The sequence below is a fragment of the Cucumis sativus genome, chromosome 4, assembly GCF_000004075.3.
Source record: "Cucumis sativus cultivar 9930 chromosome 4, Cucumber_9930_V3, whole genome shotgun sequence".
NCBI lineage: Eukaryota > Viridiplantae > Streptophyta > Magnoliopsida > Cucurbitales > Cucurbitaceae > Cucumis > Cucumis sativus.
Window position 1 is genome coordinate 23,725,671 of NC_026658.2, and position 21,020 is coordinate 23,746,690.

General features: G+C 32.5%; 1 protein-coding gene across 3 annotated transcripts; it reads right to left on the reverse strand.

Moving 5' to 3' along the window:
- Positions 1–267: 267 nt before the first annotated feature.
- LOC101214412 (germinal center kinase 1) lies at positions 268–14,773 on the reverse strand. Of its 3 annotated transcripts, XM_011655758.2 has the most exons (21): positions 14,497–14,773; positions 13,823–14,118; positions 13,050–13,106; positions 10,770–10,797; positions 10,575–10,697; positions 6,889–7,000; positions 6,625–6,662; positions 6,479–6,532; positions 6,051–6,119; positions 5,778–5,894; positions 5,599–5,667; positions 4,868–4,947; positions 4,456–4,584; positions 4,097–4,346; positions 3,537–3,629; positions 3,286–3,453; positions 2,742–2,869; positions 2,531–2,663; positions 1,283–1,407; positions 1,033–1,212; positions 268–574 (listed from the first exon to the last, which is right to left on the reverse strand). In XM_011655758.2, the coding sequence occupies exons 2-21, from the start codon at positions 13,915–13,917 to the stop codon at positions 535–537; spliced, it is 2,088 nt and encodes a 695-aa protein (XP_011654060.1). In that variant the 5' UTR covers positions 13,918–14,118; positions 14,497–14,773; the 3' UTR covers positions 268–534. The 3 variants fall into 3 exon arrangements, with proteins under 3 accessions (XP_011654060.1, XP_011654061.1, XP_011654063.1); XM_011655759.2 differs by lacking the exon at positions 14,497–14,773 and having other exon boundaries at positions 10,575–10,708; positions 13,823–13,840; XM_011655761.2 differs by lacking the exons at positions 13,050–13,106; positions 13,823–14,118; positions 14,497–14,773 and adding an exon at positions 10,897–11,245.
- Between the last annotated feature and the right edge of the window lie 6,247 nt (positions 14,774–21,020).

A 21,020-nucleotide genomic window follows, 5' to 3' on the forward strand; every position in this document is an offset into this window, starting at 1 on the left:
TTTTAGCTTAATTTTGTTTAACAGCATTTAAGCTTATGTAATGGTAATAATAGTAGTAGAAAATGCGTCACACGATTTTAAGGTATAGATTCAATACTTCTTTCAAAGTTTATTGTCGTTTCTCTTTTTTAAAAGATCTCAAGATTTATCTATCAAATGAAACCCATTCATTCAAGCTCATTTACCATCTAATTATCAATTATTAGATATGATAACAATCACTATCTTAAAAGTGAGTAGTTGAGAGAGAGAAAATACATCCACAAGTGTTCAAAATTCAAACCCTCCTATAAACAGCATTTCAGTAGAAATTATTCATCAATCTCAGGTATTAATAATATTACAAATGTCAATGCAATGAATAGCAAGCACCCGTATTCAAAGAAATGCTGCTAGCAAAACAAAAATTTCACAAGGAAAAATCACAATTAATAATTAATACACCATTTCTTACAACGACGTATGTACATCAACTCAAATAATGCACTGTCAAGAATAAAAAATATCAAACAAATACACAAATTTTCTCCCCTTCTAAGCTGGACTCAGATCCCGTGACACCTGACCTTGCCATCTGAACAACAAACCAATTTGCAATTTAGCTCAAGGGCATTTGGCATTTACTCAGAAACAATGTCTGATGTCTGCCTTCAAAGAATTTTGAGAGTGAAAAAAAAGAGTTTCAAACCTTCTATTCCTATCCATTAATTTTCTAATGTGTACTCCACAATAATTAAATTTCATATGAAAATTTTGTGGCTTCGTTCTTCCAGAATTTTTGACAGATGTACACAAAAAATTTATCTCATGTCACGTTTCTAGATTTTGTCAAGTTTTCTCTATGCTGGGAATTCTAAGTGTCTAAACAAGTGCATGAACATGGACGAGGCTAAAAGAGATGGGTTATGGATGAGCTGAATGTTCCCCTAGCCTAATAATAGCAGACGAAAATGGTGCTTCAACCAATTTGCGTGGAACCAAGTACTACCTACCACTTGATACAAAAAGAACGAAGCATTTCATAAAACAAACCTTGAGAGTAAAAATCTAGCAAGCGAACTCAAATTAGAATTTGAATGAAGTTCCCTGTTCGGTAGCTTTTTGCTATTATCAGAATCTGTGACATTTTGTGTATCTTCAGGAACTGTCTTTGCTTTACTGAATAAGCGAGTAGCCAAGTCTTGTAAATCTTTCAGTGAAGATTCCTTGGAACTGCAGAAATGTTTCTCTGAGTAAATTTTGAGAATTTAAGGGAGTAGGTTAGGAAAGTAAAATAACTGACCTGGCCAATTTCTGGAGCAACTTAGTGGCAAGAACCTCACATGATCCAGGTTTTAGGTGTTCCATGTTTATAAGCGCATTAATTACAGTCCGAGAAGGTGATCCTTCCGAATCATCTGCAACTACCTGAGCAGGTTGCACTTTAGCACATTGTACCAAGAAAATAAATGTCATAAAATGAACAAAAAATATTGTTCCCGTTTGTAATCACTCTCACAGGATGATGTGCAAGCAAAGGAATCAAATCTGAAGCCCGTGTGATATGGTAAATGCATCACGAAAGGCCTATCTGGAGATGAGAATATTGAGGCCCACGGATAAGAAGAAAAAGGAAAAGAAGAGAGAGAGAGAGAGAGAGAGAGAGTTGGGTAAGTACCTCGTCATGAAGTGAAGTCAGTTAGCTAATTTGGGACAGAGTAAAATGAGTAAGTTTGTTAAGTAGAGGGATATCTAATCATAGCTGGACGGAGGTTGGATGCCAATGAAGTGGCAAGGATTGAAAAGATGGAAGAGTCAAACTTTCTCCTCCGAACATTGTATTTCTGTTTCATATATTGTGAGTAAATCAAATTTTAAGTAGAACAGCTCTCTCGTTGGTATCAGAGCAGTTTGACACCTGGGAATCGTTGCTATGGAGAATGGAGAAGCAACAATGGAAGAGAAAATCACTTGGATCCACTCCCCTTTGGAACAGCAGCTCAAACAGAGAAGAAAGATAGCATGATCACTGAAGAAGTCAGTCGAGCTAGTGTAAGGGTGCATTGCAGATTTTTTTTTTTAAAATGAACAATTCGGTTCAAATAGAACCAAAGGTGACGCAAAAGGGTAGGTAGTTGTGCATACATTGGTTGCTGCATAGGAAGAGAATTTTTTTTAAGGCACGTTTAGTAGGAATAAGCCACCGCATTTCTTCTTTTTGTTGGAAGTAAAAAATCAATTAACGGTATAGAAACTCTAGCAAAGACGTAGTAACAAAGGATTGGTCAAACAAAGCGTTAGCAATTGTGCCAATGCCAAGAGGAGTAAGTGGTAACGGCTTTTCTTCAATCCCCCCCAAACAAGGGTGATTTGACGTCTAACTCCCACATCCTAATATAAATGGATAAAACAGAGACCAAGATGGCAAGATGGAAACACTTCACAAAAGTATCATGCAGATGTTGCAGTTACCATTAATGCAGACAAATTATTAAAAGGAAAGAAAGACGATCAATACAGAACTTACAAACTCAATTCGGCTTTGACTTACCTCTTTCAAGGATGACATAAATAAAACCGATAATGGTGCAGAAGACAATGCTATTTTTGCACTTTCTTCCTCATCAAGTGATAGAGATGGTTTTACCAATGCTCTTGGAGCATCAAAGAATTCACGAGAATGCCTGGAGAAATTATAGATATCAGGCACCAGACCAACATTCTGTGGAGCATAATTCATTCTGGCAATTACTTAGATGTACCTTGAAGAGTCAGAGCTACTCACTGTTTGCTCTGTTCTTCTATTTTCCTTCCTGTCGTTGAGTTTATTGATAGCTGATCTATCCCTTGCATTAGCTTTCTTCAATCCTGCTTGTATTGCAGCCTTTGCCTACAACCATCAAATTGCAAATGATTAGTAGTTGCACTGCAATAGAACATATTTTGATTTCTGGTTGTATGGAACCAACGAATTATTATTTTGTATAAAGCCAAAATTCTACTATAAAGCCAAAATTCTAAATAAAATGAGTGAGGCTTGCAATCCTGAGTCATGTTAAACCTTCAACAAAAATTACTTATAAAAGGTGTCTTTAAAAAGAGAAGATACTATGTCATGTTGAAATCTGACCTCCATCAATCTGCCCCTCCTAGGATAACAAAACAACATTCATCCCAATCTTAAAATGCATGTCCCCGACTGAATTTAAAATGAACTAAAAATAAGTAGCAATATAATGAAACCAACAGTAACTGCTACATTGAATTGTGATAAGAGCACAGATCAGAAGACTTTAAAAAAACAACCTCCGCAAGGTTTGATGCACTATCTTCGGGAGAAAAGCTTGAAGTCCTTTCTTGAATTCCCATTCTGGATTTTGGAGTCTGAGGAGAACCAGAATCATCACGTTGACCACGCATAACAACAGTACCACTAAAAGATGTGTCCTCAAAATATCCTTGTGCACTTTCAGACTGCATCACATCATTTAATTTCATAAACAAATATATATCTCAAAACGATCAAGAGCATCACTATACACTTAAGATAATTCTACCGGACTGCTTTCATTATGAAATTGAGTAGATGCTTGAGATCCCCTGGGAGACCGGATCACAACGGTTCCTGAACCACTTACAGATAGCTCTTCCTGGAAGTTGTTCATGGAAATAAAATAAATAAATAAGTAGTAGAAAAAGAAAAGGTAAAAGAACATTATCCTCAACCAATTTCCGAACTACCATATAGATAAATACAGCCATAATATTTGATTGAGTCACAGCGTTATGGTTATTAAATCTTTTTGCAGGTTTCCGTAATAAATGTGGCTGCAAAAGCTAGGATAATCTAGAACTTCTGGAACAAGTGAGTCCTTGAAGCCTTGCTATTGCAGTCAAATTTACTCTGTAAACCACTAAACTTGCTCAATTTTTCTTATAAAAAAGGAGGTATCATTTAAGTCAAATGCTCATGATGAATTAGTTTGTGAACTTCTAGGACAAGTGAAAGTCATTAAAGTCACAAGGATTGGTCTTATAATTTAATTGATTGACAAGCTGGCACATGTGATCGAAAAAAGTAATTGTAGCTAAGAGAAATGAAGTGAGGAAAATTTACATCTTCACTAGCATCTCCCATACTGTATGAATCTCTGGTGTTTTCTGATGTGTCACGTGATGCATATCCAGACACAGCTAGCCAGTTACCACTCTCTGGAACTCTACTAGGTGCACCCTGACCATAAGGAATTTCTGGTTTTCTTTCCCTAATTTGAGGTGGTTTTACTACACTTCGAACAGTACCTGTACTATGTGGTCCCCCAATACTGAAGTCCCATCCAGCATTCTTTGGAGCTTTATTCTGGTTGCTGCAATTTTAGGTAGTCAGAATTCAACGCAGCTCAATGAGTTAAGTATCAACAACTTTTGGGGTGTTCTTTTAACAGGAAACTGAGCTATATATTTGGTTTCACCCACCTGGCACGAACAGTTTCCTCCCTCACATTTCTTGATACTTTCACAGTGTCTGTGGTTTCACCTATAGCTCTAGAACCATTTGTTGGTGTTTCTGCATCTTCTTCCTTTATTTGGTACTTTGGGCGCTCTCTATCAATATCAACAAATAAGATCACTGATAAATCACCTTATACAAAGACATTTATACTATTTTGCTTTTCGATTCTTCAGACACATTAACACATAAATGTAGGAACGGTGTACAAATGAGGAAATAATTCACAAACTCAAAAGGAACACCAAATTACATATCCATGCTTAGGGCTGAGAACAAGTAAAGATATTGATGAAAAAGAAAAAGAATAATAACATGATAGCACAATTATTAGAAAACTAGCACTAAAAGTAACAGAAATCGAGTGTCCTGACAAACCTTATTCTCTCCAGAAGCCTAGGACTCTTCCTGGCATTCTTAATGAATCGGTGCTTCAGAAGCTCTTTGGCACTGGGTCTCTAATAAAAAAGATAAAGATGTATTAAACCGATTTGCAAAAAAAAAAAAACTGAAAATATACCAAACAGATAAAGACATCCACACATCATAAAAATCATAACTTCAAAAGGGCAGGACATATGAACAATCTGAATGCTTGCATCAAGTTTGAACAAGAAACAATCACAAACAAATATCACATGAATAGAACTAGAAGGAAGGGTATGAACATTAGAGAGAACAAATAAAAAATGAATTACCAGGAAATGAAATAATCAATTTAAATCCCGTGAACCTTAATAATAACCCTAAGCATGCCCCCAACTTTCCATACCTTTAACGAATGCTGGATGCTCACTTTTAACTTTCAAGTAGTTGCCTCATTTCTTATATTGTCTCTTAAAAAAATATTTTTAAAAAAGAAAAAGAAAAAGGGGAAGAAGAAGAAGCTATGAATCCCAACCATGATCAACCAATTGCAACGTATCGACCTACCAAAAAAGCGCTGTAGGAAAGTACCTGAAAATCACTATACAGATGCTCACTGCATCATTCATGCTCACTTTTCACGGAAACACTAATTTGTGGCCCGTAACCATTTGAATTTCAACAACATAAAAGAATTCAACTAAAACTTGGAACCAGAGCTCAGGAGAAGAAAAATGGTTTACCTCAGCAGGTATTTTCTTCAGACACAGTGACACTAATTCTTTCATTGGCCGCGAAAAATGTTCATCCAACTGCTCATACATAAAAGCTAATATGTCACGAGAAATAACAATGCACCACTTCATACTTGGAGTTCAATGTCTGTCATTAAAAGGGTCCAATATAGAGTTGTTAAGTGAACCTGAGGTGGATTTTCCCGAGGTATGATAAAAAGAACTCTCATGGGATGAAGATCAGCAAGTGGAGGCTCCCCTTTTGCCATTTCAATAGCAGTGATTCCTAGAGACCAGATGTCTGCCTGCACAAGTAAAATGTGATAGGATTGCAATGCTTGTTCTAGATTTGAGAATCGCAAACATAGTGAACACAGAATCAAGTATTGAGAAGTGTGGTTATCTCAAAACCAATCAAAACTAACAAAATGCCAAAAACAAAAATGTTACTGAGTAAATACCTTCTCATTGTATCCTTCAGAGTTCTGAATTACCTCTGGCGCCATCCAGAATGGAGTTCCTACGAATGTCTGTGATCAAGAAATCAGTGGTAGGCAGGTGATACAAAATTCAGAAGATCTCATCCATTGGCATTAGAAGATGAGTTAAGAAGAAAAAAATCAACAAGAAAGCAATCCTTTATCAGTAACATTTTGAAAAAAGGAAGCATTAACCAAAAGGCAAAAACTGCCATATTACTTTAAAAAATGATGGATCTACCCAAGGAAGGATAGAGCAGGAGATGAAGGAGGTAAACTTCTCCCCAACAACCAGAGCTGACTAAGGGTTTTAAAATGTCCAGTTGAGCAAAAATTGCAAATTTCAAAAGATGTAGGGAAAAGAAGAAAATAATAATGAACAAAGTCTAATATTTCACATCTTACTCTACCTTTCTCCTTGATATCGTCCTTGTTAATTGAGCAGAAACACCAAAATCTGCAACCTATAGGGATTAAACTGTTAGCCTTTTAAAGCAAAAACCAGCAAATCCTTAACTTAATCAAGCCCACGCAACATTATCCTGGAAAATCCTACCTTAACATCACCATTTTCACTCAATAAAATGTTTGCCGCTGCAAAGCAAAAGTACAATATTTCATTAGAATAACATAGAAATGAAATTCATTCATAGGAGTTGCCTATTTAATCTTAAACTCCACTCCACTTATTTTCTCTTCCATTTTCCCCTTGCAGGAGAGGTGGGAGTCTAGGAGTGAGCAATATCACCATCTTCATGTATGATATGAACTAAGTAGTTAACTTGTAAAAATTCATTGAGTTATGAAGAAGAAAGATAACCTTTAATGTCCCTGTGGATTTTTCCTTCGGTGTGCAAATAATCAATTGCATGCAGCAAATCCCGTAGAATGCATGAAATTGACATTTCATCAAGCGGTGGCCCAGACTGAAGCTGCAGAACCAGCGTTTGTTGTAAGTTTATACAAAAAGTTTGCCAAAATATTTGAAGTTCTTGCAACAAATACATGGTATAATGAGTTAAATATCAAATACAAACATTGCTATATTGACAGACAGGAGAAGAACCAAATAAACTGCCTAGTTCATTGTATAGAAATTTCTTTAACACTCATAGTAGTGTTTCCAAGAAAAATTTAATGGATTGCAATTATATAGAAGCATCAAGCACGCCAAGAAGAATTTCTAGCCTACCATATTTCTTTAGAGGTGCTCAAAAAACCTAATGACCAAGCCCCCAAGGGCAGCCCTGTTGGCTAAAGCTCGCGGTCTCTATGTAGCACCAAAGTGTTTGGACCTCAGGAAGAGTGGACTTTTTCTAAAAAAACTAATACCCCAAAAGATTAAAAATCAAATCAACCAAAACTCTACCGGTGGTGTTGGGATAAAAAAGATTGAAACATTAAGAATTAATTTGGTTTATGGACACTTCCAATATTAATGTGGATTAAACTAAATTAATCCAAACTTCTTATTAATTACAAAGATATCAGTTTTACTTACAAAAAATAACATAGCCACATATTTTGTTACTCATTCGTAAGTAAATAAATGCTCAACCCAAACTTCATGATCTGGTTGCCTGATCATACCATCCATCTAGTTGGGTCTTTTAGCTGGCCAAATTTGCTATTCAAATAGTTGGGTTGAGTCTACAAAGTCTTTTCAAATCACCCTAACCCATTTACATCTAGCTCATATTTATAAGATCAAGCCAGAGAACGGAACTTCTTTTTTACTGCTTCTCATTAGATATTAGGGATTTCTCCCATGTTAGAGAAATATATGACAATTACATTGTTTTTACATACGTCAGAAATTTGAACTCGAGAAAGAAATTCAAACCAACTCTAAGCTTTGCCAATAGGGCAGTCATTAGTGGACATATGCCAGATATCTTAAACAAAGGTAGTTTTACAGTCACAAATTTAGGAATCTCATTTGGTTAGCTGGCAGGTTATTGGGCGCCCTGTGAATCAGGGAGGGTTAGGGATCGGTAACTTAAGGCTGTGTAACAAAGCCTTGTTGGCTAAGTGGCTTTGGCATTTTTTCCCTTGAGCCCAAATCTTTGTGGCATAAGATCATTGTGAGCAAGCATTGCTTGGCTCCCTTTGAGTGGGTGAAAGGGTTAAATGCACACATTGTACTCCCTGAAAGGACATCTCGCTTGAGATCCCGTCTTTCTTTCCTTGGGTTAGATGCATTGTGGGGCATGGTATGGAGACGTTTTTTGGGAAGATCAATGAGATGGGGATAACCCCCCTTGTTCTGTCTATCTCCTCATCTTTATCATCTATCCTCTCTTAAAATCATTGGATCTTTGATTTTCTGGTTTGGGCAGAGAGTTCGGTGTCTTTTTCTATTGGATTCCATCGTCACTTATCCAATAGGGAAATAACGGAAGTGACCTTTCTTCTTTTTTTGCTCAACATGTGTGACTTTAGGGAGGGGAGGAGGGATGTTCGTGTTTGGAAGCTCTATGCTTTGGAAGGCTTCTCTTGTAAATCTTTCTTCAAGTTGTTGTTAGACCCCTCCCCAATTTTGTGTCGGTTTTTTGTGGGATAAAGATATCAAAGAAAATCCAGTGCTTATTTGTGGTTTTGTTAGGCCGTCTGAAAACCTTGAATAGGCTTGCTAAGAAAATTCCTATGCTCATGGGACCGTCCTGCTGTATTCTCTGTTGAGAGGTGAAGGAGGACCTGGACCATCTGCTTTGGGATTGTTAGCATGCGAGATTAGTGTGGTCTTGTTTCCTTCAGGAGTTCAATTTTTAGATTGCTGGTCAAAGAAGGATGGGATCCATGCTATGATCAAGGAGTTTCTCTTCCATCTGCCTTTCAAAGAGAAAGGCCAGTTTTTGTGGCTCGTCGGGGTGTGCGTTGTGGTTTGAGATATTTGGGGTGAAAGGAATGAGAAAGTTTTTAGAGATTTGGAGAAGAACCCGTCTCATGTTTTGTCCTTAGTAAGGTTTCATGTTTCTCTTTGGGCTTCAGTTTCAAAGTTTAATTATCCCCTTGGTAACATGTTACTAACTTGGAACCCTTTCTTGTAGAGGGTTTGTTTTTTGGTGGACTTGTGTTTTTGCTTGCCCTTGTATCCTTTCATTCTTTCTCAATGAAAGTTGTTTATTTCTATTAAAAAAAATCATATTTATAGTGTTTCAAAGTCCAAGGTTCTGTAGAAGGCTCACACTCATTGCTTAAGTTTTCTTCTCTTGCTCTCTTTTATTGAGACGTTGTCTAGACTCTAGACTCTAGACTAACTAATATACTCCTAAATTCGTTCCCCATGACAACTGCCTCATTTTACAACATATGATATTACGAAATGTATAGGACATTAGCATCTGTGATGGGTTGTGTCCAATATTTAAAAGGTCTTGCTTAGATCAATGGTGAAAAGGTCAACAAATATTAAGCTGTTTAAGCAAACATTAAGAACTCTAAGAAATTATTAAATTTTTACCCTGTAAATTGGTTGGGTAAGCCAAACTTAACCTTAAAGTTAGTTTCAGCTCCATTCCAATAAACCATGAACTTTGAACAGATAAGAAAGATAAAACTGGGGTAAAAGAACTTTTGGTTCTTTCTTTTTTTCTTTTATATCTGTGAGTGTTCAAGCAAGCTTACACGCACCTAGACTAATCTCACCGGACAATCTGTCTTACGCTATAACAATTGGGTATCAAGAAAATTAATTCCTAGGTAGGAGGCCACCATGGATTGAACTCATGACCTCTTAGTTATTGAACCATCTCTTTTTTTACCACTAGGCTAACCCATGATGGTTAAAAAAACTTTTAGTTCCTCAACTCATAACAATTTAGTACTTGAACTTTCATGGATGACGATTTAGTCACTATACTTTCAATTGTATTAATTTAAGTTCTGTAATTTACAATTTTTAGCTATTTAGTCACTATCGTGAAATTTATTATTAAGATCTAACAAAATTTCTTACACATAGATCAATAAACTGACCCAAAATCAAATTGATTTACAAACTGTAAAAAATAAGCTTATTTAGTAACCAAATTGTTACAATTTTCAATGTATAGAATTAAATTATTATTTATTAAAGTTTAGAGGCTAAATTGTAACAAATTTAAAATTTCAACAACTAAATTAATTGCCAAGTAAAGTTAGAGGACTAAATTGTACTGCTATGAAAGATTAAGAACCAGAAGTGTTTTTTAACCATAAAACTGAAACCAACTATAAGTTATGCTAAAATTTCTCTAAAGATATGTGATATGCTATGGATGTATTGCGGCTGGAGAAGACTACTTATGTAGGAATTGATTTTTATGGCTGGGTTCGATATTTCTAGCTAGGTATAGGAGCTTTAGTGTTGAGTTTGAACACTTCATTATTTGATTTTGTAGCCATTTTTTGGTACTTTCATCCTCTGAATTTGGGCAATTTTATAGCTCAATTTGAGATGTTTTATACATAAATTTTGTGTAGTTGTGTATTAGGTGAGGAGCACAAAGCAAAATACAGACTTACCAGATCTGCAACAGAGCCACCAGCCATATATTCCATTATTATCCATAATTTCGTCTGGTGGAGATAAGAACCATAGTACTCAGTAATGTAGGGTGATCGACATTGTGACAAAACAGAAATTTCCTGGCACAAAACTGAGGTAGATTAGCACCTAGGCATTCACCTAATTCAATTTACTCACTAGTTAATTTATACCTTTTGAATATCCTCAATTTCATCCTCACTGCAGAAGAATGAAAAACAAGTTTAATAATATTGCAGAAAAGAAAGTCCACACAACATTGACAGCTTAGGACTAAAAAAAGAATAATTGAAAAAGTACCCATTACTAAAATGTTTTCTCAACTACTCTCTAGGAGGACACCCTTTCAAGAAGGAAAACAAGACTCTTTGGGAGAACTTCATCAGAGCCTTTGGCTAGAGTGTAAGCCAATAAAGCAATAGAAGAATTTTTCCAGATAAGAAGTGTTTTTTGTAGATTTTTTGATGCTATAGTCCATATGGCTTTCTTGATGTAAATTCTCTACCCCTTTCCGTCACACAGCTTTTCTTCCCTCCTTTCAAAATTAGATAGGCCTTCTGTATATCTATTCCTTTGGGGTTTCCTCTATTTTTGGAATGTGTAATTTCACAACATCAATGAAATTGTTTCTTTCCAGACCCGGAAAAAACTGAAATGGAGATATGGAGATATGGAAGAAGAATCATTTCATCTCATAAAGAGTTCCAGTACAAGGATATTAAATGAATAAAGAGTAAAAAAACACAGCATTTCAGTAGGCTGCACATTTTTTATAGTAAAAGAATTGCATATGCAAGATAATGTAAGATTGAGAACACAGAAATAATTTCTGGCTAATAAAGTCGCCCCTGACAGTATTAACAATTCGCATAAAATTTCATCAACAATAGCTAATTTCAAGCAAACTGACATATAAGATTATGAGAAGAGCAAAATACAGTGGTTGAGCATGGTCATTAGTTTCATGGAGCACTTTTTCAATCAAATCCCTTTCAACCCATTTTTGCCCATCTTCTCCGATTGACAAAGCTATCTATAAAGCCCTTTGGAAGATCATGCAGAGGAAATTCCCCAACAAGTGCTTGTTACCTTCCATGTGCCCTCTATGCCTAAAGGACAGTGAGGATTTATTACATCTATTTATATCATGTCCCTACTCCTTTAATTGCTGGAAAAATATTTTCTCTATCCTTAAAGTGGATTGGGCATTCAACGGATCCTTAAGTTCCAATGTTTTTCAATTATTGAGGGACCCCCTTTGCTGCCAAAGAAACCAAGGCTAATTTGGATAAAACATGGCAAAAGCTCTGTTGGCAGAAATACGGTTTGAGCAAATCAGCGCATTTTTCACGTCAAAGAGGAACGCAGCAGCCTGGTGCTCTTTGAATGTAGAATTCAAGGATTATTCAATTCAAAATATATGTCTAAACTGGCCAGCTTTCATCCATCAACCACTTTAATGGGGCTAATTTCAGAGCTGAATACATAGGTACCATATAAATCAGAAGACAGACAGCCATAGGAAACAGAAATTACAAAGGAGAAGGAGTCTAAAAGATAAGATCATATCAATGATGATCTTGCAGTGACTAATAATTCTTTTTCTATTAAAAAAAAGAAAGAAAAAAGGAAAACTCTTTCATTGAGCAAAATGAAAAAATACACAGGCATAATAAAAAGGGAAAACCCACAAAAGGGGGATCTAGTCAAGAGAAATAATACCAAGCAACTATAACAAATGAGCCTAAAAACAGAGGTACAAAGAGTAACAAAAGAATCTAACAAGTGGCCACACACTGACAAAAGAACTCTTACACCCTCTAAAGATTCTATTGTTTCTCTCTCCCCAAATCCCCCACAAGATTCTATGACCAATAATTTGTTGTCAGAAGTATAAATCATCATAGTCTGATTATAACACACGGAAACCACCAAGTACATAGAAAGAAAAATCGGAAAGTTATAATGTACCGATGCAACACTGACCAATTGAAAAAATAAATAAAGTCATCTAAAGACCAAAAGATAAATAAATGAGGATTGAGGACTAAACCATTCCTAATTTCACATTAGTAAACTTTCATTAAATAATGAACTCACAAACGAAAATCGATGGTTTTCCACTCGAAAAAGATCTTTTGTCTTAAGAAGCGAAAAGTGGAATATTTAGAGAAAATAACCGGAATTAACAATTGACTGATTCAGATCCGGATCTTGAACTTAGATACCTTCACATTCAAACTCTATTAACACGCATGAAGATCAGACTTCTCATGATTGGAAGGTTCACGTAGCAAAGAATGAGGTAAAAATTTAGGCCACACTACCATTTTAATAATTACACTTTTTTTAATCAAACCAAAATTAGCAGTTCATCATTAAGGCAAGAGAGCTCTGAATTTGAGTTTCAACACGAGCATCAGTGAAAAATATAAAGCAACCTATGTACTTACGATTCTTCCAAATCAATAACTTTGATAGCAACTTCTTTGTTAAGTTCCTTGTCAAACCTGCAAATGCAGATAGGCGTCAGGAAACTATATCAACGAGTGGTTCCAGTTCGTTTTCTGATTGATTGCATAACAAAAAGGCCTTGGTAACACACTCCCATCCAAAAAAAAAAAAAAGAGGACTGAAGACCGGCACCTTAGTTCACAGAAAGGTTTCTTCAACTTTAAATGAATTCTTTTTTTTATATATGAGATTTTAACTGAAATACAAAGTTAAAAAGATGCAGCTAAGAAGTATAGACCCTGCAATCTCAGTACTATGCACTCCAACTTGTCCAACGTGTATCAAATATTTGTTAGCACAATAGAATAAACTATGCATGACACTCCACTATACATTCAACTTATTAAGCATAAATACAAACGTGGGCTAAAAATTGTATATTTGGAGGGCATAAATTCATAATGCATGAATAGATTTTTTTTACGCATACATCTTTTCAAATTTATATAATTATCATTTTCCCCTGCCTTGTCTTTGTTTTAGGTTTTTTTTTAATGATGTGTGACCATATCCATATCCCTGTTTCTTAGTGACATAACATGAAAATGTATACTGATCCAAATCCACGCTAGTTCAAAGATCACACACACACATAACCATTTGCTGCCTCGCCAGTCATTTATTTAATTGATAAGCACACCAAAAGATCAAGGGTGTGTAACCGATTCCACTCCACTGAATCATAATAAATAATAAAAGAATTGAAGCTTACCCCTTGTAGACATCACCAAAAGATCCTCTTCCAATAAGCTCCAAAGAACTAAATCTTGCTGCCACTGCCTCTGCTATACTCGCCACATCAGACATTTCGTTCTAGCAATCTTTTTCACTTTTCACCCACTTTGCACACACTGGATTGCCAAACTAAACCACAGTTTAAGACCAACTCGACCATCTCATCTCCAGATTTCCCTCATTTTTTGTAAGAAACAATCCAACCAGCAACCTCAAATCCACGACCAAAGTATTTATGTTTACCAATCCCAACAGCAGCCACGAATATCAAATCTGGAATGGTATTGGCAAATACCAAAGAAATACAAAATTATCCATACCAACCAAAACCCATGAATTTGACAACAAAACAGAATCCAAATTCGTGAAAAGAACAATTGATATAAACATAAGATAATGCGCAGCAGCCCTTGGACCCGAAGTAAAGCAAGTGGGTGTCAACATAAGACATATGATGGGTTGGAGGAAGTAAGATACGCAATGGCGACAGGCTAACATAATGAGAAACACTAGAAAGGGGGCAAAAAAAAAAGAAAAAAAGTCAACATCGAAAGTGAAACAACAACAAAGAAGTGGCTTCGAAATGGGGTGTCCAATTATTGAAATTGAATTACAATCCATTTGTTGACAGATTGAGATTCGGAGACTTACCCAAGAATGACGATTCAAAATAACATTAGGATGAACTGATTTCTTCTGAACAATAACACCGTAGATCTCTTCCCCCTTTGCACTCCAATAGAGAAGGCTTCCTGAGAGCCTCGAAATCAAGGAGGATTTTTTGTTGTTTCTAATGGAACTTCCCTTCGCTCTTCTCTCTTTCTTTCTTCTTTTTTTTCTTTTTTTTCTTTTTTTCTTTTCCTTTCTTTCTTTATCGCACTTTGCAATAATTCTACAAGGAGGTTTTCACTTTGAACTGAGACCCCCAGATTTGGACAAAAAATTAAATTGACAAAATTGGATGGGATGATTGAACCAAAACGCACCGTTTCCTCAAATAAATGTTAAGCCTTGATCAATAATATATATAATAATTAGTACCAATAACCGTACTAAATTGTATATTTTACGTTTATAATGTCATAAACTTTAGAAAATACATCATTTTGTATTCATAAATAATTTTGGGTTTACTTGGAAATTGGAATTTTATCAACTAACTTTCTAAACTTGTAATTCGGGATATTAGATATTAGTTAAGAGCTTTTTTAATACATTATTCATGTTTTTGTTCTAATGCTACATATTCTTAATCCCAACGTTAGAAGATATCTACACATATAAAATTAGATGCATTCGAGATTTTTTTAATATAAATTTAATAACGACTCAAGTATAACCATTTTAAAGAACGGTGCAATTTGATACATTTAATTTAAAAATTAAATATGTTGTTTCAATAATTTAAATATCAAATTGCTAATATTGATATAAGTTTAACTAGATTTATTTTGGCTAGCCCAGTTACTGGTACGTGTGTGATATATTAAGTATTAACCCAAAACTATTATTTTATTTCACGTGGACACTATTTCCCTTTTAACATGAATATTTTTGGAGGAAAGAAAAGGATTTGGAAAGAGAAGTTATTGAATAGATGGATGAATTATAGAGGCATTATTTGCAATTATATACTTGGAAGAAAATAAAAGGTTTTATGTTTATTAATTAAAGAATTTACATAAATGCATCTATTTACTACCATTACTACGAGTGACCCAATTAGGAAATTGAAAAATGTTTTGGGTCAGATTCAAGATATTAAGAAAGTTAATGGGCCTAAATAGGCCCATTAAACTCATTACTTTGGTATAAGTTAGGCCTGATCAAGATATGGCCCAATAATAAGACCTTATGAAATTAGAATGGACAGTCCTAAACAGAAAAATAGCAAACAAATATCTTTTAGATTGAATCTTATATAGTACATTTTAATTTGTCTTTGTTATGTATTTTTTTATGCATTGTTTATATAAGAATGGTAGATTTTTAAGTTTTGATTTATTTTAGGTTGATTTGGTTGATTTTCATGATCTTCAACTATTATTAACTATGTGTTTAGATCAAATGATAGATCTTATGTTAAAATTATTTGCTTTTTTAAAAAAAAAAAATTTATTGGAACATATGTGATAGAGAATATGAAAACATAAATTTGAAAACAAGAGTTGTAATTTATATTTTCCCACATGTGTTTGGTAGTATATTGAATATTTAAATTCGAGTTTAAATGCATTTTATACTATATATTCATAAATCATAAAGCTAATCTTATTTATCCACTAAAATTTAGTTAAGAATAAACGATTATCCACTAACATTTAGTTAAGAATAAACGATTGTTAACTTATTTATAAATATAATTTATGTTTAAGTAATTGATTAAATTGCAGCATTAGTCCATATTGTTTGGAGAAAGTTAGAGTTTAGTCTTTAGTTTGATAAAATCTCATATATAGTCCTTATGATTTGATAATCTTCATAAATATAACCTACCAGCATTACTATTTTCGATGCTTTTATCGACTCAAAAGAACTCTAATTATAAACCGTAGAGACTAAATTCTATCATTTCAAAGTCACAAGTATAAAATTTGTAATTTCACCTAAAAACTTATATCATTGTATAATTTATAATACATATTATATTTTAAAAATTGAATTGAATTTACAACGTAAGATATCCTAGTTCTATATATTTTTATATGTATTTAATATAATTTTGCCTCTTAAAATATAGAATTTAAATTTAATTTGGACATACACCAAAAACATAAATATATGTATATATATATATATTATCAAAATTTACATAAATCGAAAACGATTTTTAAAAACATAATCTAAATTGTCTATAAAACATATACCCGTGAAACTCAGTAGAACTAAAAACATAAAATAGAATCTAAGTTCTCCACCAAATAAATCCTCAAACATTTGAGTTAAAAACAAAAACAAACTAAACAAATCAAATCAATAATTTAGAAGTAGTGTTTACGAGTTAAATTTTCAAAAACCAGAAATGCAGATTTAATTTCGTATCATTTTACGTTTGAATTTGGGTGAGGTGCCAAATATTTTGGTATTTTTAATTTGTACACATCTTTTAGACTTTAGGTAGAATGAAAATAGGAATTTATATATTAATAGATGAATGAGATTATTAAACTAAAACGTTCACGTGTATTCATTACCCTTTTCACATGTTTCATTATGTCTAGTCAAAAATGGAAAATCATGCATGTACTTCATTTTAAGTTTTATATATATATATACATATGTTTCTTCAGTCAATTTTTCAAACACAACTAATGAATTCAAGTTCAATTTGTTTGCTAATCTTTCCATTTCAAATTCTAGTTTAAAACGAGTTCATTTTAATTTTAATTTTCCATTTCAATTTAAAAAGGGTTCTAATTCATATCTTTTCAAATTTGAAATATATCAAAGTACATACATCCAATACAAATAGAAGCACTATATATTTTTATATAATTAATAAACAATCTTATTCCACTACAAGTACACTTGTGACTAATCACATTAAACAAAAAAAGTTGTACTAAATGATGACTTCAACCTGCTTTACCTAATTAAGTACATAAGTTAAATGTTGTACAAGTTTAAATAATAGAGTTTAATGAAAATGAAAAATGGAAAAGCAAACTTAACTCAACGCCAACTTAAGAGTAAAAATTAGAGTTCGTCTTTTTGTTTTTTTGTTTTTTCTGAAATTTGCACTAATTTTTTTAAAAGTAAGCCACGTTTTTTAAACTAAACAAAAAAATATATTTTTAAAATTTGACTAATAATTAACGAAATAATGCGAGAAAAGGAATATTGAAAATGATGCAAAAAGAGAAAGGGCAATTGAGAAAATTGTTCAATAAATAAAATGGTCAAACTAAAACAATATAATTTAAACATGTGTTCACAAGCGAGATGGTTGTCCTAAATGTGCAACAAAATTTGGAAACTTCTTCGTACATTTGATTTCAGTAACAATCATTTTACCTAACCTAAATTAGCTAGGGTATAATGTCTATGACTTTAAATCATGTGTTTTCTTTTCTACAGAGAACGTTTAACATCTGTAATTGAGATGGGTGGATGCACCTACTGTTTAGGTGCACCAACAATTGAAGATGTTTATTATCTTATTATTCGTGTTATCTTACATTTCCTACCTTGTTATTTATGTTAATTTATATTTCTCACATTGTTATTCACCTCAACTCTTCTGATTACTCTATGCTATAGTAACTACTAATTCAACTTTTTAAAAATAACTACAACCAAACACCCCTAGTAAAATTGATATCATATCTAAATGTGAATGATCGTGGGAACATAAAAGTATGATTAAAAAAATGTTTAAAAGAATTTAATGTTACTATCCATATTAACAAATCACACGCAAACTTAGGTGAGAACAATTCAAGTTTGTAATTATTTTAGTTTTTTATTTATTAAAAACAAAATTTGTACATGTTCAGTAATTGATCTTGTTTAAAAGCTTTTTTTTTCCTTTTAAAATTTATTTCATAATTTAAAAAACAAATAAGTTTATAAATACTAAATATATTAATTAATATTTGTTTGAAAATAGCATACATGTGTGTGTGAAAATGAAATGATGCTTTTCTCGAAAGATTGTTTGGGCCTTTTATTATTATTGAGTGAAATCTTTTTTTCTTTTCTTGATAAAAGCTTTAATCTCACAATGATATGATAGAGACTAAGAATCTCCATAGAATCCAAAAAGAAGATTGCATGTTCAACCTTGCATTGTCTTATTCATATAATACAAAATACTAACTCCTCAAATAAAAAGTCATCTCAAATGCTAATTTCAATTATCTATCCATCTCATTCAATACCTATTAAATTAAATTATTATTATATATATACTCTCTTGTATAAATTGAACCCAAATAAAAAATGAGTGCAAAATCTATCCATCATCATGAATGGTCTTCAAACCAAATCTTAGACAGAGAAAAAAACGACAAGTATGAGAAGCAAGTTCACGAGCAACTTAATTACACTAAAGATTGAGAAGATGAAAGTTAATTATTAAACTATTGAGATGAAACTCACGAATGGAATAGTCAACCAACACTTTAATTTCGTTTACATATATATCTAACATTCCACACCATAATATTCCAACAATAAAATAATCATTTAGTGATTAAGATGTATAATTACTTATTAAAAACCGATCAAAGCGAGCCTGATCTAAAAGCTTATAGTTCAAATCCCACTCTATTATACATGAGAAAAATAATTACTCTTTAACACCCTTTTTCCTATTTACTTTTGTTTTAAATGCCACGTCTTCTCTTCCTCCTAACCAATAATAATATAAAGTTTAATTAGTAATAGTAATCATGGTTTAATTAATAAAATAAATTACATAAATAGTGAGTTTGTTCCTTTATCCAAATCCACACTAGTTGGCAGTTCTTGTGATGCCATTTAATTCGACATCACTATATCATTTAGTTTCCTAATTTTAATTGAGATGCAATCATATATAATTGTGTACTCAAAAAAATTTAAACAATAACAATAAAAATAATTATATTTATTGTTGTTTTTTATTTTTTATTTATATATATATACACACGTCCATAGTTTTAAATCTATAATAAAATAAAGCGAAAATAATGAATAAGAAAATTGAACTAATGAAATGATTTATTTTTCAAAATTATAAATTAACACGAAAAATTCATTATGTTAGATACGAAAATCTTATGATTTGAAAATTAGAAATACAATTGATGAGTCTCAAATCAATTTGACAACAATTCACATGAAATGAATATAATTGGATTACCTTTTGAACAAGGACCAAAATACAAAAGAGAACTAGTTCTTCAATCCAAGTTTGAACATTCCATGAGTAAGCAATGTTATTGACATATATGGTAATGAGACTTTGTCGTTTACCAAAGGAATTTTACTAATAGAAAACCTTTAAAACTTCAGTTATAAAAAATTAACTTGAAACGACCTAAAGACAAAGTTTAAACAGACTATCAACAAAACCGTCACATAAGATTTTGTACGGAATAATTTGTTGAATTATATATTAATCAATATGTTATAATTTTACAGGTGAGAATAATGGGTGAGAATAATGGTTGTAAGAACAAGATAGAAAATTTAAAAATATAAATTATCAAAGTTGTAATGTTTTTTACTTTATAAATTCAACCCCACAATCATATATAAAGTAAAAATAAATTTTAGTTTCATATATAAAGTAAAAATAAATTTTAGTTGTCTACTTTAATTACACGTTCCCCTTTCATGCACTTACGTTTTAATTTTACACTACACGTAATAAAATCATAAAACTACTGCATAGTTGGTTTGTAATCATTAACGTTAACCACAATAGCAAGAAGAAATTTGATGTAAAAAAAAAAGATACATATTTTTGAAAGAGTAGAATAAGAGAAATCATGAAGCTTTTATGGATCTTTTTTGGCATGTTCATGTCAATGTCACGTAGCACATAGGAAAGCAACAAACATAGTGATTATGAAAATAATTTCTAAACTACTTTAAATCTCATAATTTAATTTCAACAATCTTTTAGACTATATAAAACAATATACATTTAAAAAAGAAAATCAGTCTCATTTTTTGTTTTTTTTTTCTTTATAAATTAAATAATCTTACAGCTGTTTTTTTTTTTTCTCTTGCATTTTTCTTCATTTAAAAAATCAATTGAAATGACTTCATGTTTATTTATTATTTGGAAGAATAAGGACAAAAGAAACATAGACCAATTCAAAAGAAAAGATAGGGTGGTGACAAATGGTATAGTCTGATAAAGTACAAATATCAATATAGTCAATTCTATCAATAGTCTTTCGAATTATCTTTTTAGCTTTTTCTATCCCATTTTTTCCTCACAATTTATTATATTATATGTTATATTTTTCCAAATTTAAATACTCTACCCATTCACATTAACTAATTATTAAATTTTAAAAAATTTACATTGATTCAACTAAGCGAGAGAGTTTAGCTCAACTAACACCTGACTTAATTTGACGGTGTGTGAGGGACTTCGTTTCCAAGCTACATTCATGATCTTTAGTCACTAACAACAAAAGTTATCTTAATTATTGATGAGCTAAACTTGCTTTGGTGCC